Below are 25156 nucleotides of genomic sequence, written 5' to 3'. Positions count from 1 at the left end.
TGTGGTTGACTGAAAAATAGTGTCACTACGATTAGTCACACAGACGCAGGACAGTGCAGGGAGAAGACACAACTACAGACGTTTATTAGAGTTAAGGTTAGAAGTAGAAGTTACTGTATTTGACCACAAGTTTGTTAAGATGTCAGAGGGAGTCTATGAAAACTGGATTTGATGATGATGAGCCTGATGCAATGAAGAACACAGACATTGACGGCCAATCATATGCCTACTTTAAAGCCTTCAAGCCCAGTTCAAGAAATGGAGGTGTTGCTTCAGGTAAGATTGCACGGACACACACACACACACACACACACAATACATTACAGGTGTGATTACCCTGTTACTATACCTTTATTTGTCCCAATCCTGGTTGATACAGTACAACACATTACCAAAGACTTTAATCATTTGTAATTCAGTACATTTTCAGTGGTGGAAGAGACCCTGTGGAGATACTGCAGTGTGTCTGGGGCTGCTATGTGTTCTCCTAATAACCTTTGACTGTCAGTCTTTACTGTCAAGTTACATATAAGCACAATGTCAAATGCTCATATTTGATTGTTGTTCCCTTATATGGGTCCCAAAAGAGGGAAGTGAAGTGGATCTTTTCAGTCATTCAATCAGTTGTCACTCAAAATCTCCTCGACCAATCAGTTTCATTAAGAGAGCGGGCAGCAGGTAGTGTAGACGTTAAGTTTGTTTGGCCAGTAACTGAAAGGTTGCTGCTTCGAATTCCTGAGCCGACTACGTGAAAAATCTGTTGATGTGCCCTTGAGCAAGGCACAAACCCTAACTGCTCCTGTAAGTCTCTCTGGATAAGAGCGTCTGCTAAATGACTAAAAGGTAAATGTAGAGGAGAGCCCCAATGGTTGCTGTTGTCATCTTATCCTCACTGGTTAAGACTACCCACCCTCAATATCCACTTGGAGCAGTTTGTAGTGTCATATCTATTGTATGGACATTGTGATGACCCATGTTTGTCGTTCTGGACCTCCTAAACATGTTAATGTATATTTGGGAGTAAACAGAGGGTCCAAATCAGCAGAAAGGTGAAAGGAAGGGGGAGTTCTGGAAACTCCCTGAATTATCTTGGGGCTGTTACATGATATTTAATATTTGCTAACAGCTTGTATTTGTTCTCCACTTCTCCTCTATGATCTATATCTTCCTGGTTTGATAGTGTCCTGTCCATCGACACAAATAGCAAGTCCCATTCCCTGGGCAGGAGGACTGTGTTGAGATATACTCTGGACAAGATGACCATGTAGTGACATGGAATGATTTATATTGTGCTGCAGAAAATGGTTTAACAATAATCACTGTAAAAATCCCTCACAAGTATACATGAATACAGGTACGGAAAAAGTATGTAAACTTTTTCTATGTTTTGTATTAGCAGAGCCACAACTACCCGTGTCATTTTGTTGATACTTCCCTAGAGTAAACACCTACAGCAGTCACATAGACAGAGACACACAGATAATTCAGAGACAGAGATATCACATCAAATAAAATGTTATCGGTCACATACACGTGGTCAGCAGATGTTAATGCGAGTGTAGCGAAATGCTTGTGCTTCTAGTTCCGACTGTGCAGTAATATATAACAAGTCATCTAACAATTTCACAACAACTACCTTATACACACAAGTGTAAAGGAATGAATAAGAATATTTACATACAAATATATGTATGAGCGATGGCCGAACGGCATAGGCAAGATGCAGTAGATGGTATAGGGTACAGTATATACATATGAGATGAGTAATGTAGGGTATGTAAACATTATATAAAGTGGCATTGTAAAGTGACTAGTGATACATTTATTACATCCAATTTCTTATTATTAAAGTGGCTAGAGATTTGAGTCAGTATGTTGGCAGCAGCCAGTCAATGTTAGTGGTGGCTGTTTAACAATGTCTGCCAGGAAATCCATAGACACATCCTCCTTCCTAGGACTAGGTGAAGCTGGCTCGAATGCACTGAGTTGAGGTAGCTCTAAATCATGTGGAAGGCACACACTTGCCTGTGCAGTTGGCATGGCCAGAGGTGTGGAAGTAACTGGAGAAATAGCTGCCCCCCTACCCACCTAGCCCAGAGAGGTTAACAGTCTGATGGCCTTGAGATGGAAGCTATTTTTCAGTCTCTCGTCCCAGCTTTGATGCACCTGTACTGACCTCGCCTTCTGGATGATAGCGGGGTGAACAGGCAGTGGCTTGGGTGGTGACCTCACTACCCTCTGGAGAGCCTTACGGTTGTTGGCGGAGCAGTTGCCGTACCAGGCGGTGATACAGCTCTCGATTAAGCATCTGTAAAAGTTTGTGAGTGTTTTCGGTGACAAGCCAAATTTCTTCAGCCTCCTGAGGTTGAAGAGGCGCTGTTGCGCCTTCTTCACCACGCTGTCTGTGTGGGTGGACCATTTCAGTTTGTCTGTGATGTGAACGCAGAGGACTTTAAAACTTTCCACCTTCTCCACTACTGTCCCATCAATGTGGATAGGGGGGTGCTCTGCTGTTTCCTGTAGTCCACGATCATCTCCTTTGTTTTGTTGATGTTAAATGTGAGGTTATTTTCCTGACACCACACTCTGAGGGCCCTCACCTCCTCCCTGTAGGCCGTCTCGTCGTTCTTGGTAATCAAGCCTACCACTGTTGTATCGCCTGCAAACTTGATGATTGAGTTGGAGGCGTGCATGGCCAAGCAGTCATGGGTGAACAGGGAGTACAGGAGAGGGCTGAGAACGCACCCTTGTGGGGCCCCAGTGTTGAAGATCAGCGGGGTGAAGATGTTGTTTCCAACCCTCACCATCAGGGGGCGGCCCGTCAGAAAGTCCAGGACCCATTTGCACAGGGCGGGGTCGAGACCCAGGGTCTCGAGCTTAATGACTAGTTTGGAGGGTACTATGGTGTTAAATGCTGAGCTGTAATCGATGAACAGCATTCTTACATAGGTTTTCCTCTTGTCCAAATGGGTTAGGGCAGTGTGCAGTGTGATTGCGATTGCGTCGTCTGTGGACCTATTGGGGCGGTAAGCAAATTGGAATGGGTTTAGGGTGTCAGGTAGGGTGGAGGTGATATGATCTTTGACTAGTCTCTCAAAGCACTTCATTATGACGGAAATGCTTTGAGTGAATGCTTTATAGGGAACAGGAATAATGGTGTCCCTCTTGAAGCATGTGGGAACAGCAGACTGGGATAGGGATTGATTGAATATGTCCGTAAACACACCAGCCAGCTGGTCTGTGCATGCTCTAAAGACGCGGCTAGGGATGCCATCTGGGCCGGCAGCCTTGCGAGGGTTAACACGTTTAAATGTTTTACTCACGTTGGCCGCTGTTAAGGAGAGCCCGCAGGTTTTGGTAGCGGCCCGTGTCAGTGGCACTGTATTGTCCTCAAAGCGAGCAAAGAAATTGTTTAATTTGTCTGGGAGCAAGACGTTGGTGTCCGTGACGGGGCTGGTTTTCTTTTTATCACTAGAAGCAGAGACTTAACGTATAGAGGACTTTCAGTTGACGTACGACGCCTCATGGCAGCCATGTTGGAAGACCACCACATTAATTCTAGAAGCAGAGACTGTATAGTTGACCTACATAGAAAGAAAGACCCAGGCATTGTTAAAGATGTCAAAGGTCATCTATTCTGAACCAGATATGAACATGAAGGTCAAGTTTGACAGAAGTCAGATGTGGGAGAGGATTGTGGATATCTACGTCAGTACAGATACCCTGAGAGACGGTGAGACCAGCACCAAGAGAGAAGAGACAGCAGGCACTGCTCCTAATAATGGACCAGGAGACCAGCACTCAGGTAAAACACACACACACACACTCACAAAACATAACATTCTCTTGTATGTGTCCACAGAGCCTGATAGCTCAGGGAAGAGACCCTTGCTAGTTGCTGCAGTGTGTCTGGGGCTGCTGTGTGTTCTCCTACTGGCTGGGATCGTATGCCTGTCTGTCTACTGTGAGTTTGTGTCCAAGTTCATTGCTTATCACCTAGTAATAAGAGGTGCTGGTTACCAAGCCTGTTTACCTGGTGTTTTACCTAGTAACTATGTGTTTATACTTTGTAGATAACAGAGCCATCAAAGATGCTGAGGATAAAAGGAGCAACTTGTTCCAGAGTTTCTCCCTTTATAAAATCAACGCAACTGAAGAGAGACCAGCTACAGACCAGATACAACAACCTGACTAAAGAGAGACCAGCTACAGACCATCTACAACAACCTGACTGCAGAGAGAGACCAGCTACAGACCAGATACAACAACCTGACTAAAGAGAGAGACCATATTCAGGCAAAGCTTTTTTTGATAGGTGAGATATAACTGTGATTAATTAGAAGTAAAATCAACAGTAATTATATATTAATGGGGTTATGAGTTGAAAGATACTGGTTAGGTGTCTCAATGTGTTCACCTTTGCTCTTCAACAGAGCAGCATTGTCAGGAGGGATGGAGATACTTTGACTCCAGTTTGTACTTCCTCTCTACTGAGAAGAAAACCTGGGAGGAGAGCAGACAGGACTGTCTGGAGAGAGGAGCAGACCTGGTGATCATAAACAGCAAAGAGGAACAGGTGAGAGAGAGAGAAAGAGAGAGGGAGAGAGAGAGAGAGACAGAGAGAGAGAGAGGGTGGTGGAGCAAGTGTACTTTTCATCAGTACACTAATAGGTGTGCAGTATTTTAGAAATATCTTAAAAGTGACTGTTTTTTTGTCTTTCTCAACAACAGACATTTCTCTTCACCATCCACCTGAGAGCCTGGATTGGTCTGACTGATTCTGTTACTGAGGGGACCTGGACGTGGGTGGACGGGACAACACTGACCACAGGGTGAGAGATTTATTGCATCCAATCATGTTCATCAAAATGTATGTTTCTACTCATGGATGTTATTCAATGAGAACTATAGATGTATTATATATTTTTAGATTTAATTGTCATTATATAAAAAATAAATATCATAGTTAATGGCCCATTCTTGATAATGGTATGCTCATCTTACAGAATGTGTCTTTAAAGCTGAGAAAACATAGGACTATGTGTGTAAATGAGGAGGATGTTTGTCCCACATTGTCTGACTGTATTGATCTCTGTGTTATTTAGGTACTGGGGGACAAGACAGCCTGATGATGGTGGTCTGTTCTCTTGGCAGGAGGACTGTGTTGAGATATACTGTGGACAAGATGACCCTGTAAAGACATGGAATGATTTCAAATGTGGCACAAATCACATCTGGATCTGTGAGATTGTGGTGTAACAGTTACATGTTGTTATAATGTTGATGGTTGGATACAGTACTGAATGGTTAAGTGATGATTCCACCTGGTGGTTAAAGTGAGAGATGAACAAACCATAGAGGTGAAATAGTGGTATTACAACATTGTCTGTGGGCTCTTTCTCAGTGAATCATTCCTCAATTCTTCTTCTTCACATTTGAGATAGAGCCTTAGTGTCTGAGAGAGACATTGAGAAGGAATAGAACATTAAGAGAATGAGGAAGAGATAAATAATAATTGTTGTGTTTAGATTTAGAGGAGAGTATGTAGACATACTGTACTCTGTAAAATGATTCTTCATTCATTTTATTAGAAACATGTCATGTGATTTGTCATAGACTTATGCTTCGTAAAAAAAAAGTGGGTCCAATTATTAACCTATATTTATCATTTTAATAATAAGAATAACAAACTTACAGATGAATTAAAAAAGGAATAATGTCCTTTAACAAGGTCTACCAGCTTCCTGATTGAATGTGATTGCATACTTAAAACAGTGTCACCTGGATTCACACAGAGGACAGAACAGTGAGGAAATAGGAAACACACACACATCCAAAAATATGCTAATGAAAGGGGATAGTGACTCACAACCTTCACTGTTGGGACAACGTGGCGGTTACCAATAGCAACACCATGCACAATGCACCTTTGGACCTGCCTGCTACATATCCACACACTCATCATGGTGTCTATCTGCTGTTGTGTCTCTTCCTGGAGATTGCTGTCTGCTCAAACCACTGGTTAAGGTGTGAAGTCCTCCCTAAATCTATAACACTGCATGTTCTCAGACACAACAGACTGTTAAACTAAAGCAGCTGTTTAACAGGATATACAACATAATATACTGTTTGTTGTACTGTGTGCAGATCCATAAAGTACCACAGTATATTTTAAGGGGGCAATTAGAATGAGCCTTTATATGGAGCAGTCTGAGGAGATTTATGCTAATGTGGACAGGAAGAGCTGTGAACAGGAGCATAAATAAACAGCCTGAATCTCAGAACACTGGTAAATACACCATAGTCATAGAGACACACACGGAAGTTTAAACCAATGGTTATTATCCCTCCACTTGCCACACAAACTGTTTACCTTAAGATAATGAGGCTGGTCGATGTCCAAACCCCAAAACACAAGTCTTCCAAACTCAACTGAGTAAAATAAACCTTAACAATACAGATTATTAATATTTTAAAAACAGAACACAACTTGTCATTAAAATTATTTATTTGTGGAAGTTGATACATGAAATGCGACATGCTATGTGTCCCAGGTTAAATGTTCTGAAATGTTGCAGGCTCCTAAGGTGTATATTAGGATGTATACTAACTGCGGAATGTTATTTCAATGTTCATATAGTCCTATTAATCTGGCCACTGTCTACTTCCTGTTGCTGTGAAAACTTGTATGGTTAACAACCACATGCATGTCCCCTTCAACAGGAAGAGAGATGTGGGTGAGAAACCAGCACTTTAAAAGTGCAGCTATTCTTATTTTTTCATAAACAGATGATACAGAAGAGAATCTTTATACTTGGGATCACTCATTATCGGGTGAATTCTATCTTCTATTTAAGTCACATTTTAACTTAATGATACTGGGATACTAAGTGACAATTGATTAAAGCTGATGTTCGGTTTCACCCCTATGTCAATCACTATAGTTCATGTTTGATTGTGTCTCATTGATGATGCTATGTACTGTACCTGTCTCCACAGAGCCTGACAGCTCATGGAAGAGACCCTTCCAAGTTGCTGCAATGTTTCTGGGGCTGCTGTGTGTTCTACTGGCTGGGATCATAGGCCTGTCTGTCTACTGTGAGCAACTCAACTTTATGTTACACTAAACCTCACATAGACTGTGTCATTTCAGTATATGGGATTTCTATGGTGCAGTGTATGTTATTGTTTAGGGACGCTGTGTTTGGTTATTATTCCTCTCCACCAATGGCGCTCGGTGCCGTTTAACATGAAGGAGGACGGTTTTATTTTTCATGAGCATGGCCTTTTTCTATTACAGCATGTTGGATGACTGTCATTCATATTCCATTCACCCAGTTCAATGTAACAGTGCTAGGTTTAGGCTACTACATGATACTCAAAATGTCCCTTTACCCATCATGTTGCTACGACCAAGCCTATGAATGAAAATGTACAACGTAAGGGGAAACAAAGGGCGAGAGAACATTTTGAGGTGACAGACACATTCAATACCGCCTTGCACACTCTTGCCTGCATCTAGCTTATCTAGGGTGTAATTATTAGTCAACAGTTCTGTTGGACAAATTCAGGTATGTTTTTCCCCATTTCTTCCATTTGCTTCCGTTTAAGAAAAATGTTTCAACAGAATTGTCAGAATGAATACACCCCTGATCACTTTTAAACACAGTTCACTTTCATAGCAGCCACTTTGTATTCCTTCTCGCAACTATGCGCTCTCCTCCTCTCACCGTTTCCATTCGCTTGTGGACTTCAATGCACATCAAATCAGCTGTATGTGACCAGCCGAAAAAACCTTTCCAAGCCAAACCATATCATAACCGCTACACACAGCCTACATCTTTGTCACCATATTAGCTAAAGTAACGTCATAGTCAACATCAGTGGTGATTTTGCAATGTAAATCTTGGTAAGGAAAAATCAAATTCAAACTCCAGCGAATCCAATACAAAACACTACACAACACTAAGCAATACATTAATTGGACTATAACGGTGACAGATGGTGCCCACAAATTGTTGGGGCCTACATAAAGCTGTCCCAACAGCAGAGTTCCAACAGCAGTCCCAACACCTTACCACTGCTACACCTGGCTATCAGCAGAGCCTTGTTTGGCAGTGAAACAGTTAATTTCGCTGGCTGCCCCACAACCACAGAAAGCACTGAGCTAGGCTGAAACAGCTGCAGTTTGGAGCTGCCTTACTCAATAAACCATGTTTGTATGCAGCTTTATTAACTCATTGATTTCTTTTTTTACATTGTTTGCAAACTGATATGCAACACGAATGAATGCCACAGTAACACTAACAAAATAGGCCAATTACGGGTCGTTTGTATTGTTCATCTTCAGGACTTGTGTTTGCAGACTGTCTGATAAAATCTACTTAAACCTGGTCAGACATCTGACTTTACAAGCAGACATGACTACAAACCATGTTCCGACACTGAAACACCACGTACATGCACAAAGTCATACAGACCTTCATGGCTGCACATCAGTGGTGGCTGGTGGGAGGAGCAAATGGATGACGGGCTCATTGTAATGGTTGGAATGGAATTCATGGAACAGAGGCCAACATGTGGTTTCCTTATGTTTGATGTGTTTGATACCGTTCCAGAAATTCCATTCCAGCCATTACAATGAGCCCGTCCTCCTATTTCTCCTCCCACCAGCCTCTTCTGCTGCACATGTACACACGCAGACACACGCACACACGCGCACACACGCACACACGCATGAGAATGTACACAGCTCTACCTTGGTTCACCACAGGCCCATTTTCAACTCAATGTGATGCTGCTGAGAAATAATTCACTCTCCCCCGTTCTGTCTTTCTGACACACCCCTCAACCCCAAGTCAACCACTACACCGGTTGGTCAGTTGTCATGGTCACAGTCTCTCAGGTTGTGTGACTGGTAGTGGATGAGTTCTAGTTATTTCTCAGTAACAGGTTTTATTTAAAAATGTTGTGGCAGTATCATAATTTCAATATAATAACATGGAATATTGTCCATTAAAATATTTGATAAAAATATCACATTAGGTACATATGGAATGATACCAGTCATCAGGGGACTTCACTCATATCCTCTGACTGCTGTTTAGCTCTTTCCTAACCTGAGTCCAGATCTGTCTGTGCTGTCTTGATAACTCCTATATTGTTGTCACGTCAAACAATGACAGCACAAACATTTCTGAGACTCAGGCTAGCTGTTCCCAACTAACAGGTATATTTTTCTGATGTTTTCGAGCTCAGAACCCACAGTAATGTTTGAGGCCCTCTTGTTGGTGTGACACAGTCATCATCAGACTGAGTGTGATGCAAACCACAACCACATCTCAAACAACCTGACAAAGATAAATGTCATTCAGACTGCCAGATGTAACTATGCAGGTGTCATTATTGCTGTGACAGATACAATTGATAATTTCCATCTCTTAGAGATTGTGTTTTATAGTAGTGTCAAAGTAACCTGTGGATAGACAGTAGATGTCATGACAGTTAACCTGTGGATAGACAGTAGATGTCATGACAGTTAACATCACCTGTCTATCCACAGGTTAACTGTCATAACATCTACTGTCTATCCACAGGTTATGCCAGTTAACCTGTAGATAGAAAGTATATGTTATGACAGTTAACCTGTGAATAGACAGCATATGTTATGACAGTTAACCTGTGAATAGACAGCATAGGTTATGACAGTTAACCTGTGGATAGACAGTAGATGTTATGACAGTTAACCTGTGGATAGACAGTAGATGTTATGACAGTTAACCTGTGGATAGACAGTAGATGTTATGACAGTTAACCTGTGGATAGAATGTAGATCTTCTGACAGTTAACCTGTGAATAGACAGCATATGTTCTGTCAGTTAACCTGTAAATAGACAGCATATGTTATGACAGTTAACCTGTGGATAGACAGTAGATGTTATGACAGTTAACATCTACTGTCTGTCCACAGGTTAACTGTCATAACATCTACTGTCTATCCACAGGTTAACTGTCATAACATCTACTGTCTGTCCACAGGTTATGACAGTTAACCTGACCTCTGTTGTCTCTGCTAGTCAATACAATGGCTGCTGAAAGCTTCCTTCATTACTAAGTCCCGCCATCTCTCTACTTCAACCCCACTCATGACATTGGCCACGTTCCAGATTGACTACATTGAAGTCTCTGACTGCTGTCACATCAGTTAATCACATTATGTTGTACAGTAATCTTATGCCCATATGTTGAAGCATGCAAATCAACTGCAATAGAGTTGACCTAGAACGAGACAGCTCTCTCCTCATTGTGGTTGACAGATTGAGTTCTGACCTCACAGATACAGGAAGCTACTAACCCTGCTACTGCTCTCCCTCCCTCCCTCCCTCCCTCCAATCTCACTCTGACAGCCACAGTTTCCTCTTCTCTCTCTGGTTAGCCAGCCTACTTGTTACTCTTTGGCCTCAAGTTTATTTCAAAGCCATGAGTAAGTGTTACTTCTCTGTAAAATTATGTCTAATGATTCATTTGAAAGTCAACAATAGGTTTGGCTTTATGTCCTACCTGCATGTACAGAGGCTTGGGAAATTATCCCCCCCCCCCCCCCTTGGCATTTTTCCTATTTTTGTTGCCTTACATCCTGGAATTAAAATAGATTTTTGGGGGGTTTGTATCATTTGATTAACACAATATGCCGACCACTTTGATGAGACAAAATTTTAAAAAATTGTGAAACAAACAAGAAACAAGACAAAAAAACTGAAAACTTGAGTGTGCATAACTATTCACCCCCCGAAAAAGTCAATACTTGTAGAGCCACCTTTTGCAGAAATTACAGCTACAAGTGTCTTGAGGAATGTGTCTATAAGCTTGGCACATCTAGCCACTGGGATTTATGTCCATTATTCAAGGCAAAACTGCTCCAGCTCCTTCAAGTTGGATGGGTTCTGCTGGTGTACAGCAGTCTTTAAGTCATACCACAGATTCTCAGTTGGATTGAGGTCTGGGATTTGACTAGGCCATTCCAAGACATTTAAATGTTTCCTCTTAAACCACTCAAGTGTTGCTTCAGCAGTATGCTTAGGGTCAATGTCCTGCTGGAAGGTGAACCTCTGTCCCAGTCTCAAATCTTTGGAAGACTGAAACAGGTTTCCCTGTATACAGGTTTCCCTGTATTTAGCGCCATCCATCATTCCATCAATTCTGACCAGTTTCCCAGTCCCTGACAAAGAAAAACATCCCCACAGCAGGATGCTGCCACCACCATGCTTCACTATGGGGATGGTGTTCTCGGGGTGATGAGAGATGTTGGGTTTGTGCCAGACATAGCATTTTCCTTGATGGCCAAAAAGGTCAATTTTAGTCTCATCTGACCAGAGTACCTTCTTCCATGTGTTTGGGGAGACTCCCACATGCCTTTTGGTGAACACCAAATGTGTTTGCTTATTTTTTCTTTAAGCAATGGCTTTTTTCTGGCCACTCTTCCGTAAAGCCCAGCTCTATGTATGGCTTATAGTGGTCCTATAGACAGATGCTCCATTCTCCTCTGTGGAGCTTTGCAGCTCCTTAAGGGTTATCTTTGGTCTCTTTGTTGCCACTCTGATTAAATCATGTATTATATTATCAAACTAAGGCTACTGGGAGTCATATCATGTATTTTATTATCAAACTAAGGCTGGTGAGAGTCAAACCATGTATTATATTATCAAACTAAGGCTGGTGGGAGTCATACCATGTATTATATTATCACACTAAGACTGGTGGGAGTCATATCATGTATTGTATTATCACACTAAGACTGGTGGGAGTCATATCATGTAGTATATTATCACACTAAGACTGGTGGGAGTCATATCATGTATTGTATTATCACACTAAGACTGGTGGGAGTCATATCATGTAGTATATTATCAAACTAAGACTGGTGCTAGTCATATCATGTATTGTATTATCACTTCCGTTGAATCACATGTTTAAAACTGATAAGCACTGTGGGAAACAAACATGTTTAGATTAGAAACTAAGGCTGGTGGGAGTCACGTTGTGGCTAGTGTTTTTCATCCACTGTGGTTGACTGACAGAGTTTCACAAGCATATATCACACAGACGCAGGACAGTGCAGGGAGAAGACACAGCTACAGACGTATATTAGAGTTGAGGTAAGAAGTAGAAGTTATTATATTTGACAACGGTGTTAAGATGTCAGAGGAAGTCTATTAAAACTCGAATGGATTTGAAGACGGCAAACCTGTTGCAATGAAGAACAAAAACATGGATGGCCATATATATGCCAACGTAAGCGCCTTTAAGCCCAGTCCAAGAGATGGAATTGTTGCTTCAGTTAAGTTTGCATGCACGCATGCAAATAAACACACACACACGAACACACACACAAATAAATTGCACACCCAATACATTAAACATTTGATATTACCCAGTAGCACGAGAGCTATATTTGTCCCAATCCTGGATGAAATAGTAAAACACATTACTAAAAATCTTATTTTAATGATTTGTGATACAGTACATTTTCAGTGGTGGAAGAGACCCCCTGTAGTTGCTGCAGTGTGTCTGGGGCTGCTGTGTGTTCTCCTACTGGCTGGGGTCATAGGCCTGTCAGTCTACTGTAAGTTTAGTATGTTTTCACTGAGACTTAAGTAGCATACTGAATCATCCTTAATCATCAATGGTGTGGTAGTTACATTTTTGATTAACATTTCCCTTTTACAGATGGAGTCTTTGGTCATCACGTTTCAACAGAGAGAGACCAACAGGCCAGTTACAGCCTTCTGATTAAAGAGAGAGACCAGCTACGGACCAGCTACAACAACCTGACTAAAGAAAGAGACCAGCTACAGACCTGTAACAACAACCTGACTAAAGAAAGAGACCAGCTACAGACCCTTTACAACACCCTGACTAAAGAAAGAGCCCAGCTACAGGCTGATAGAGATCCTCTTTCCAATTGGAGTAAGTTAACCTACAGTATTTTTTAAATATTTTTATTGTATTTATCCTTTATTTGTCTACAGTAGGCAAGTCAGTTAAGAACAGCTTCTTATTTACAATTATGGCCTACCCCTGCCAAACCCTAACTCGGACGACGCTGTGCACCGCCCTATGGGAATCCCAATGTATTATTTCATTAAGTGTCCAGTGTGATAAATTGAAGGAAATTTGTGTTTTAATCTTATAGAACAAACCTGTCCTGAAGGCTGGCAGAAGTTTGAATCCAGTTGGTACTTCCTGTCTACTGAGACTAAAACCTGGGAGGAGAGCAGAGAGGACTGTCTGAAGAGAGGAGCAGACCTGGTGATCATAAACAGTGATAAGGAACAGGTGAGTGAGTGTGTGAGTGTGTGAGTGAGTGAGAGATTTTTTACTTTTAAATAACACGATAAACACTCACACAAAACCAATGATACACATCAATTAAAAACACAACACCAAATCATCCTCCACAGTAACTAAACACAACAGACTCAGAATACCCCATATACTCATAAACAGATCAATATTGTTAACCAGTTTGTAATAGGCAAACTGCCAACATTCCCTCCAGCATTCCCACCACATCCACAGACCCCTGTCCCCGAATACTGTTCTTCCGGGTCTTCCATATTGCTAAGTTAGCTGCCCCTGACACAAAATTAAGCAAAATAACTTCACACCTTCGACTAAACCTGCACTTCAGCACAAGTATAAACAGTTGGGAAGAGAAAACTTCTCCCAGAGCTAAGAAACAAGTGGTGATCAGGTCAATCATCCATTGGAGGTCAGCTATCCTCTTTTCAATAGGCAGTTTGTATAAAGACCGCCAACAGCCTTTTGGGGAGGCATCTGGACCAAACACTCCCGCCGACCTCGTCGATTTTACCCCTTCCAGGCAAGAGGCACGGGACACTTTTACACAGATTTTGTACATGGCCTTCTTTCCCACCGCCTTGAAGTCCCCCAGCTCCAGGCTATCGAAGGAAAGCAGAATCCCCACGTCCTCCTCGAATTCCCCCACCGCAGCACTAACAATCAGTGCAGGGAAGACACAATCCAGACCCTCTTCAAAGGCTCTTCAAAAGGCTCTTCAAAAAGTCACATCCCTGGTGGGGTGCCAGCCTTATGGGACTTGACAAAAACTCTCCAAGCCTGCATAACAGACTCATAAAATGGAGTCAGGGCATACAAATCACCCCGCTCTAGCTTTAAGAGGAAAATATGTTTGTCTAAGCCCAAACAGCCCGCTCTCCTCATCAATGTGTAGGCTGGGTCTACCCAGCAAGAACCGTCACAGTACAACAGTCTCTGGGCTGCTTGAAGCAAGAAAGGCATGATCCTGGAAGAAATATCCACCAGGCCTTGCCCACCCTCATGCAGTGGCAGGTAGAGGGCCGCAGCTTTAATCCAATGTTGTCCAGACCAAAAGAAATTGACAAGTGTCCTCTGATGCTCTTGAATCAGATCCCCTGGTGGCTGTAAAATCATTAGTCTGTGCCACAGGGTAGAGGCAGCAAGATTATTGGCTATCTGCACCCTAACCCTATAAGACAGCTGGGGTAGCACCCATTTCCAACTTGACAGTCTGGCACGCACTTTCTCCACTACACCCTCCCAGCTCTTTTTCTGAAATACACCGGAGCCTAGAAAAACCCCCAAAGTCTTCATCCCATCTCTGCCCCACTGAAGCCCCCCTGGTAACTGTGGAGTGGACCCTATCTGAAGCTGACCTGCCCACAGTGATTCACTCTTTTCCCAATTTACTCTAGCTGAGGAGGCCCCCTCATACACCTTTAAAGCATTTGAGACAACCTTAAAATCCTCACTCTTTGTAATAAAAACTGTCACGTCATCTGCATACGCAGACAGTGCTATCGTGGGACCCTTCATTACTCCTGGTACAGAGAAACCAGTAAGCCGCACTCTTAAAAAACAAAGCATTGGTTCAATTGCCAGACAATATAACTGCCCTGAAATTGGGCATCCCTGCCTGATGCCCCTTTGGACGTGGATGGGGCAACTCAAATCACCCCCCACCTTCACTATACACGAGGCCCCAGAATACGGTAAACTCATCCAAGACAAAAAAACATCCCCAAACTCAAAAGCTTTCATTGTTTTGAACAAGTACTGGTGTTCCACACGGTCAAAGGCCTTCATCTGATCCAAAGAAAGTAAACCCACATTCACATTAGACAGTTTACAAATGTCTAAAACATCTCTTATTAGAAACAAGTTGTCAACAATAGAGCGGTCAGGTACACAGTAAGACGTGTCCTTGTGGACCAACAGCCCCAGATATTATTTCAACCTGTTTGAGAGACATTTAGATACAATGTTATATTCTGCACACAGCAATACAACAGGTCGCCAATTTTTTATAAGAGCCAAATCTTCCTTTTTTGGCAACAATGAAAGCACAGCACCTTGACAGGATACAGGAAAATATTCACACACCACTTCATAAAAATAACCCCCAATAGACTGCTAAAATTGCTTATAGAACTCACATGCAGACTAGACAGACTAGTAGCTGATCACAGGTGGGGTTCTTCAGCAGTGCGTTCAACAGTAAAATCCACTGTACAGTTCCAGTCCCCCCCTAAAACCATACACCCCTCTTGGTCACACTGTCTTCAGGTTTCCTTTATTTTATCAAATACAGCAATACGCTCTGTACCCTCATAAACATAAAAATAAAATAGAAACATAACATCTGCCTTGACCAATAAAGCCCTACCCTTGACAATCTCTGTCGTAGATGCCACAGTCACCCCTAAGCTTGAGGAAAACAAAATGGCCACCCCAGCACTGAAATTAGTACCATGACTGAGTATATGCTGCCCCTCCCACCACATACCCCAGTCAACTTTGTTATGTTCTGTTAATTACTGATGTCCCCTTTAAGAATGGAGCACACTTAGTCATCTGCAGAGTTGTTCTATGTTAGTACCAGAATAACTTGTTTTAGTAAATGTGAAGCTCCAGTTCAATTTCTTGTATTCAGAGTATTTCTTATTATATAAATAAGTAATAAGAGCTAAGACACTACAAACCTCATTAGCCTCATCACTATTTGTCTCCTGTAGAAAAACTACCTTTTCTGTTATATTACTTCTAATACCCTTATTGTAACGACTGTCGTCTAATGGGGACCAAGACGCGGCGTGTGACGTGCTCATATTTACTTTTATTAAACTCAAAATCAAACAAACAACAAAACGACCTTAAACAGTCCCGTCAGGTGCAACATACACAAAACAGGAAACAACCACCCACAAAACACAGGAAAAACACCCCTACTAAATAGGACCTTCAATTAGAGACAATGAGGAACAGCTGCCTCCAACTGAAGGTCAACCCAAGAAACTTAAACATAGAAATAGACACACTAGAATAAACATAGAAATACACTACATAGAACATAAACCAAAAACCCCGAAACACATAAAACAAACACCCCCTGCCATGCCCTGACCAAACTACAATAACAAATAACCCACTTTACTGGTCAGGACGTGACAGTACCCCCCCAAAAGGTGCAGACCCCGTATGGACCTGAAACAATAACACAAAATTAACCCCAAATAAAGGGAGGGAAGGGGGGGTGGCTACCGTCACCGACGGTTCCTGTTCTACACCCCCCCTTCCCAAACCTCCCACCACGGAGGTGTCTCTAGCTCCGGGCTTAATCCCCGCTCAGGGCTGTAGCCCACCGCTGAAGTCTCTGGCTGCGCCGGACTGGCGGGCGAATCTGGCTGCGCCGGACTGGCGGGCGACTCTGGCTGCGCCGGACTGGCGGGCGACTCTGGCTGCGCCGGACTGGCGGGCGACTCTGGCTGCGCCGGACTGGCGGGCGACTCTGGCTGCGCCGGACTGGCGGGCGACTCTGGCTGCGCCGGACTGGTGGGCGAACCTGGCTGCGCCGGACTGTGGACCGTCTCTGCCGGTTCCGGACCGTAGGCCGTCTCTGCCGGTTCCGGACTGTAGGACGTCGCCGGAAACACTGGACGGGGAACTGTCGCCGGAAGCTCTGGACGGGGACTGCGCACTGACTGCCTGATGCGTGGGACTGGCTTTGGAGGTGCCAGACTAGTGACACGCACCACAGGGCTAGTGCGAGGAGCAGGAACAGGACATACTGGACTGGGCAGGCGCACTAAAGGCCTGGTGCGTGGGGCTGGCTTTGGAGGCGCCAGAACCGTAACAAGCACCACATGGCTAGTGCGAGGAGCAGCAACAGGACGTACTGGACTGGGCAGGCGCACTAAAGGCCTAGTGCATCGGGCTGGCTTTGGAGGCGCCAGACTAGGGACACGCACCTCAAAGCTAGTGCGAGGAGCAGGAACAGGACGTACTGGACTGGGCAGGCGCACTAAAGGTCTGGTGCGTGGGGCTGGCTTTGGAGGCACCAGGACCGTAACACTCACTACATGGCTAGTGCGAGGAGCAGCAACAGGACGTACTGGACTATGGAGGCTTACCGGATAGAGAATGCGAGAAGCAGGCACATGCTCACCACAATAAGCACGGAGAGTTTGCTCAGGGCTCACCCCTGGCCTAGCCAAACTACCCGTGTGCCCCCCCCAAAGTATTTTGGGGGCTGCCTCTCATTCTTCCCTGGTAGGCTCCGATAACGCTCAATAACTTGCCCCCAAGTCCAGTTTATTGTCTCCATCCACTCCAATACCGACCAGGTGTCCATCTCTGCCCGGGCACGCCGCTTGATCCAGTCATGGTGGGTGGTTCTGTAACGACTGTTGTCTAATGGGGACCAAGACGCGGCTTGTGACATGCTCATATTTACTTTTATTAAACTCAAAATCAAACAAACAACAAAACAACCGTAAACAGTCCCGTCAGGTGCAACATACACAATACAGGAAACAACCACCCACAAAACACAGGAAAAACACCCCTACTAAATAGGACCTTCAATTAGAGGCAACAAGGAACAGCTGCCTCCAACTGAAGGTCAACCCAAGAAACTTAACCATAGAAATAGACACACTAGAATAAACATAGAAATATACTAACATAGAACATAAACCAAAACCCCCGAAACACATAAAATAAACACCCCCTGCCACGCCCTGACCAAACTACAATAACAAATAACACCCTTTACTGGTCAGGATGTGGCACTTATTCCTGTCCCTTCCCCCATTAATATTGAGAGAATCTACCCTTAGTACCTCCATAAATAAAAGATAAAGGAAAAGCAGAAGAAACTACAGAGAAACCAGACAAAGAGAAAAAACACCCTGTGAGGCATGATCATCATCATCATTGTTTAAATGTTCTCTTAACCTGACCATGTTTCATATGACCTTTTGCTGCCGTGACAGCAGTAACAAATATCCTCAAGCGAAAACACTTCTTCTCACTCAACTGGTCTAACCTCGCTGTCTTCTGTATCATCACAGCTGACCTCACAAACTTATCAACATCAAAAAAAATCTGGCAATTTGAGTCTGATCCAGGAACACATTTACCTCCCCTGGATTGTAAATTGAGTCGTCACCAGCTGCTATCATATCAAGAGAGATATCCATATACTTCTCCTGATCCTCCTCAACTGAGGCCACAGACCCCAAACTCCCCTCTACCACATCCCTCTCAACACTCCTCACTTGCTCCCCATCACTCTTACCAGGCATCTCCTCCACTACCTGGAAGAATAGCCCCACCTGAACCCCCTCATGTACCCCATTACTCGTAGTGGGCATCTCCTCCATTACCTGGGAGGATAGCTCGACATGAAGCCCCTCCTGTACTCCAGCACTTGTACTGGGCAACTCCTCACCAGTCTGAGGAAATGGCTCTTCAGATCCGTCCTTACCTTCTACAACAATATTTTTCTGCTGCATAACATTCCCCTCTGGTACAAGTTGCAACTCCGTGACCTCAACACAGACAACTTGTTCCTCAGCAACAGGTGCTTGTGGCTGCTCTACCACTGTCGGCCCACCTCTCCCTACATCAGTGGGCCCAGGCGTTACGAGGCCCACCTCTCCCTACATCAGTGGGCCCAGGTGTTACGAGGACCACCTCTCCCTACATCAGTGGGCCCAGGCGTTACGAGGCCCACCTCTCCCTACATCAGTGGGCCCAGGTGTTACGAGGACCACCTCTCCCTACATCAGTGGGCCCAGGCGTTACGAGGCCCACCTCTCCCTACATCAGTGGGCCCAGGCATTACGAGGCCCACCTCTCCCTACATCAGTGGGCCCAGGTGTTACGAGGACCACCTCTCCCTACATCAGTGGGCCCAGGCGTTACGAGGCCCACCTCTCCCTACATCAGTGGGCCCAGGCATTACGAGGCCCACCTCTCCCTACATCAGTGGGCCCAGGTGTTACGAGGACCACCTCTCCCTACATCAGTGGGCCCAGGCGTTACGAGGCCCACCCAGGCATTACGAGGATAACCTGCATCCCTCCCTCCCTCCGCCTTCTCCCTTTTCGGGCAAACATGTCACTTATGGCCAACATCCCCACACTCAAAACACAGTGGGCTACCCGTACTAGCATAAGCCATATACAGTCTGTTGTCATACTTGACTTTAAACGATAAATCCAAAGTCTGCTACGGTGAGCCCAAAAACAAACACCTGTCGCTGAAACGACATAACCTGTTTCAAAGCCGGGTGTTCTCAAACCAACGGGACAATCTTAACTGAACTTGCGAACTTCCCAAACCACAATAGCTCGCGCTCCAATAGCTCATTTGGAGTAAACGTTGGTACATTCGAAATCGTTACCCTTGTTGACGGAGAAACAAGCGGCGTAACTTGAATAAACATACCTTTAAGAAGTACGCCATGCTTAACCATACGATCAACAAGACGCTCTTCTTTAAAAAAAAAACACCACCGCTTTATTCATCTGTGACGCATAGGCAACATTCTCATAGCCTATTTTCTCTCCTACGGCGACCAGAAACTCCTCCATAGTGACAGCAGCTTCAGTAACACACCTGAAACCATGCCGAAGTGACAGGGACAGCGTTCCCATGTGGGTCACCATCCCCGCCAATGCCAGGGTAATTTCGACACAAAAAACAATATACTTAATTCTACCACAACAAATAAATAAAAATAATGATAACATTAATCATGCATAGAAAAAAGGGATACCACCAAGAAAAGTAAACAAGAAAGAAAACACAGGAAATCTAACTCTACACAACACTCGCTCATACAATTCCCAGCATGCACCAAACACTCCCAGCATGAGAGAGAGAGAGAGAGAGAGAGAGAGAGAGAGAGAGAGAGAGAGAGAGAGAGAGAGAGATGCAGGGGCTAGATATGATCAAACATATACCTCTATGTATTTATGTTCCTCAACGACAGGAGTTTCTCTTCAACCTCAAGAAGAGAGTCTGGATTGGTCTGACTGACTCTGTTACTGAGGCGACCTGGATATGGGTGGACGGCACCACACTGACCACAGGGTGAGAGATGATAACTAATCTGTCAATGAGGCTACATTCAACCTTTTCTATGCATGTTCACGTTAAGATAAAACATGTCTACATATTATTTAGGATTGTAATTTTCTAACCATGACATCTGACTGTTTTTAACCCTGTAGGTACTGGTATTAACCATGATATCTGACTGTTTTTAACCCTGTAGTTACTGGTATAACCCACAGCCTGATAATGCAGGTCCTACAGGGGAGGAGGACTGTGTTGAGATACAACAAGATCAGCGTCCTCTGAAGGCATGGAATGACTTGTCATGTGACAGCAAACTCAACTGGATTTGTGAGAAAGTGGTTTAACATGACCATGACAACATACTGTAAAACATACAGCAGCCTACAGTGCACACAACTTCCTCCGTCATTCTGTCTCTCTCTCTCTCTCTCTCTCTCTCTCTCTCTCTCTCTCTCTCTCTCTCTCTCTCTCTCTCTCTCTCTCTCTCTCTCTCATGTTGTATTTCTTTATGTAGCATATTAATAAAAGTCTTACTTATTTCCTGACATTATAACTTCCTGTGAACCAGAGTCAACATGAAGTTAGTACTAGTTGTCCAAACTGCATGCAGTGCATTTCATCAATTACAATTCTAATACATTCTTCTTACTTGCTACAGATATTTACATGCACATTATCTCAACAGTACCAAACCACAGTTTAGGAATTGACTGTATCACCAATGAATGAGTGTAGAAGAGATATCAAAGGGGTGTTACTTAATAATATTTGACAGTCGGTCTTTGTTGTCAAGTTACATATAAGCACAATATCAAATGCTCATATTTGACTGTTATTGCCCTACATGGGTTCCAAAAGAGGGAAGTGAATTGGATCTTTTCAGTGGTTCAACAAACTGTCACTCAAAAACTCTACCAATCAGGTTCATTAAGAGAGAAGAGAGCTGCGGCCAATTATGTCACCATCTCATCTTCATTGGTTAAGCCTACCCACACTCTATATCCAATTGGAGCAGTTTGTAGTGTCAAATCTATTGTATGGACAATATAATGACCCATGTTTGTAGTCCTGGACCTCCTGAACATGTTGATGTATATTTGGGAGTAAACAGAGGGTCCAAATCAGCAGAAAGGAGAAAGGAAGGGGGAGATCTGGAAACTCCCTGAATTATCTTGGGGCTGTTACATATTAAATATCATATGTTAACAGCTAGCCTCTGTTCTCCACTTCCCCTATATGATCTATATCTTCCTGGTATGATAGTGTTCTGTCCATCATCACAAATAGCAAGTCCCATTCCCTGGACAGGAGGACTGTGTTGAGATATACTCTGGACAAGATGACCATGTAGAGACATGGAATGATTTATATTGTGCTGCAGAAAATGGTCTAACAATAACCACTGTAGCAATCTCTCAAAAGTGTACATGCACTCAAGTGTACACACAAGTATGCACACTTGTTCTGTTTTTAGTATTAGCATAGCCACAACTACCCTTGTCATTTTGTTGCTACTTCCCGAGAGTTAACACCTACAGCAGTCACACAGACAGAGACATACAGATTGATCAGAGACAGAGACATCACTAGAAGAGGAGACAAAATGTATAGAGGGTTTGCAGTTGATGTACAACGCCTCCTGGTGGCCATGTTGGATGACCACCACATTAATTCAAGAAGAAAGTATAGTAGACCAACATAGGTCAACCCTATTATAGGAGAAGTTCCAAGGTCCCTCCCCTAGGATTGTATTCTCCAATGTGTTTTGAGAAGGGGGGGGGGGGTGTGAGAAGGAACTCTCACTTTAACCACTAGGTGGAATATTCACTTAACCATTCAGCACTGTATCCAACCATCAACATGAGAGAGAGAACTTTCTATTAACAATGTTGTTTTCTATGTCACAACAACAGACATTTATCAATGAGGTTAAATCACCCCAAGGAAGGAGACAACTGCTACAATAACACTGACCACCTCAAGGAAGGAGACAACTGCTACAATAACACTGACCACCCCAAGGTAAGAGACTACTGCTCTATAATAACACTGACCACCCCAAGGTGAGAGACTGCTGCTCTATAATAACACTGACCACCCCAAGGTAAGAGACTACTGCTCTAATAACACTGACCACCCCAAGGTAAGAGACTACTGCTCTATAATAACACTGACCACCCCAAGGTAAGAGACTACTGCTCTAATAACACTGACCACCCCAAGGTGAGAGACTGCTGCTCTATAATAACACTGACCACCCCAAGGTAAGAGACTACTGCTCTATTATAACACTGACCACCCCAAGGTAAGAGACTACTGCTCTATAATAACACTGACCACCCCAAGGTAAGAGACTACTGCTCTAATAACACTGACCACCCCAAGGTAAGAGACCACTACTCTATAATAACACTGACCACCCCAAGGTAAGAGACTACTGCTCTAATAACACTGACCACCCCTAGGTAAGAGATTACTGCTCTAATAACACTGACCACCCCAAGGTAAGAGACCACTATTCTATAATAACACTGACCACCCCAAGGTAAGAGACTACTGCTCTATAATAACACTTACCACCCCAAGGTAAGAGACTACTGCTCTAATAACACTGACCACCCCAAGGTAAGAGTCTACTGCTCTATAATAACACTGACCACCCCAAGGTAAGAGACTACTGCTCTAATAACACTGACCACCCCAAGGTAAGAGACTACTGCTCTATAATAACACTGACCACCCCAAGGTAAGAGACTACTGCTCTAATAACACTGACCACCCCAAGGTGAGAGACTGCTGCTCTATAATAACACTGACCACCCCAAGGTAAGAGACTACTGCTCTATTATAACACTGACCACCCCAAGGTAAGAGACTACTGCTCTATAATAACACTGACCACCCCAAGGTAAGAGACCACTACTCTATAATAACACTGACCACCCCAAGGTAAGAGACTACTGCTCTAATAACACTGACCACCCCAAGGTAAGAGATTACTGCTCTAATAACACTGACCACCCCAAGGTAAGAGACCACTATTCTATAATAACACTGACCACCCCAAGGTAAGAGACTACTGCTCTATAATAACACTTACCACCCCAAGGTAAGAGACTACTGCTCTAATAACACTGACCACCCCAAGGTAAGAGTCTACTGCTCTATATTAACACTGACCACCCCAAGGTAAGAGATTACTGCTCTATAATAACACTGACCACCTCAAGGTAAGAGACTACTGCTCTATAATAACACTGACCACCCCAAGGTAAGAGACTACTGCTCTAATAACACTGACCACCCCAAGGTGAGAGACTGCTGCTCTATAATAACACTGACCACCCCAAGGTAAGAGACTACTGCTCTATTATAACACTGACCACCCCAAGGTAAGAGACTACTGCTCTATAATAACACTGACCACCCCAAGGTAAGAGACTACTGCTCTAATAACACTGACCACCCCAAGGTAAGAGACCACTACTCTATAATAACACTGACCACCCCAAGGTAAGAGACTACTGCTCTAATAACACTGACCACCCCAAGGTAAGAGACTACTGCTCTAATAACACTGACCACCCCAAGGTAAGAGACCACTACTCTATAATAACACTGACCACCCCAAGGTAAGAGACTACTGCTCTATAATAACACTTACCACCCCAAGGTAAGAGACTACTGCTCTAATAACACTGACCACCCCAAGGTAAGAGTCTACTGCTCTATAATAACACTGACCACCCCAAGGTAAGAGACTACTGCTCTATAATAACACTGACCACCTCAAGGTAAGAGACTACTGCTCCATAATAACACTGACCACCCCAAGGTAAGAGACTACTGCTCTAATAACACTGACCACCCCAAGGTAAGAGACTACTGCTCTATAATAACACTGACCACCCCAAGGTAAGAGACCACTGCTCTATAATAACACTGACCACCCCAAGGTAAGAGACTACTGCTCTAATAACACTGACCACCCCAAGGTAAGAGACCACTAATCTATAATAACACTGACCACCCCAAGGTAAGAGACTACTGCTCTAATAACACTGACCACCCCAAGGTAGGAGACCACTACTCTATAATAACACTGACCACCCCAAGGTAAGAGACTACTGCTCTATAATAACACTTACCACCCCAAGGTAAGAGACTACTGCTCTAATAACACTGACCACCCCAAGGTAAGAGTCTACTGCTCTATATTAACACTGACCACCCCAAGGTAAGAGACTACTGCTCTATAATAACACTGACCACCTCAAGGTAAGAGACTACTGCTCTATAATAACACTGACCACCCCAAGGTAAGACACTACTGCTCTATAATAACACTGACCACACCAAGGTAAGAGACTACTGCTCTAATAACACTGATCCCCCCCAAGGTAAGAGACTATTACTCTATAATAACATTGACCACAGTTTAAGGAGTAGGACTGGTTTTCTGTGGTTCTGAGAGATTGGACAGTCTAACTCTGTGTTGTTCATACTCTAGGTTCTGAGAGAGAGGTCAGTCTAACTCTGTGTTGTTCATACTCTAGGTTCTGAGAGATTGGTCAGTCTAACTCTGTGTTGTTCATACTTTAGGTTCTGATAGAGTGATCAGTCTAACTCTGTGTTGTTCATACTCAAGGTTCTGAGAGATTGGTCAGTCACTCTGTTGTTCATACTCTAGGTTCTGAGAGAGTGGTCAGTCTAACTCTGTGTTGTT

The 25156-nt window shown here is 43.7% G+C and overlaps 2 protein-coding genes across 5 annotated transcripts; both read left to right on the top strand.

Moving 5' to 3' along the window:
- Positions 1-3665: 3665 nt before the first annotated feature.
- Positions 3666-5734, top strand: LOC115202380 (C-type lectin domain family 4 member E-like). Its single transcript, XM_029766514.1, has 4 exons — positions 3666-3805; positions 4434-4576; positions 4732-4832; positions 5106-5734. Exons 1-4 carry the CDS (start codon positions 3682-3684, stop codon positions 5257-5259), a joined length of 522 nt encoding a protein of 173 aa, XP_029622374.1. The 5' UTR covers positions 3666-3681; the 3' UTR covers positions 5260-5734.
- Positions 5735-11866: 6132 nt separating this feature from the next.
- LOC115202378 (CD209 antigen-like protein D) lies at positions 11867-20980 on the top strand. 4 transcript variants are annotated; one of them, XM_029766510.1, is made up of 7 exons: positions 11867-12337; positions 12521-12622; positions 12727-12966; positions 13193-13335; positions 14853-14855; positions 20345-20442; positions 20627-20980. In XM_029766510.1, exons 1-7 carry the CDS (start codon positions 12253-12255, stop codon positions 20772-20774), a joined length of 819 nt encoding a protein of 272 aa, XP_029622370.1. In that variant the 5' UTR covers positions 11867-12252; the 3' UTR covers positions 20775-20980. The 4 variants fall into 4 exon arrangements, with proteins under 4 accessions (XP_029622370.1, XP_029622371.1, XP_029622372.1 ...); XM_029766511.1 differs by lacking the exon at positions 14853-14855 and having other exon boundaries at positions 13211-13335; positions 20342-20442; XM_029766512.1 differs by lacking the exon at positions 14853-14855 and having other exon boundaries at positions 20342-20442; positions 20646-20980.
- The last annotated feature ends 4176 nt before the right edge of the window (positions 20981-25156 follow it).

This window comes from Salmo trutta, chromosome 11, assembly GCF_901001165.1.
Source record: "Salmo trutta chromosome 11, fSalTru1.1, whole genome shotgun sequence".
NCBI classification, from domain to species: Eukaryota; Metazoa; Chordata; class Actinopteri; order Salmoniformes; family Salmonidae; genus Salmo; species Salmo trutta.
This window is presented reverse-complemented; position numbering and strand designations above follow the sequence as displayed.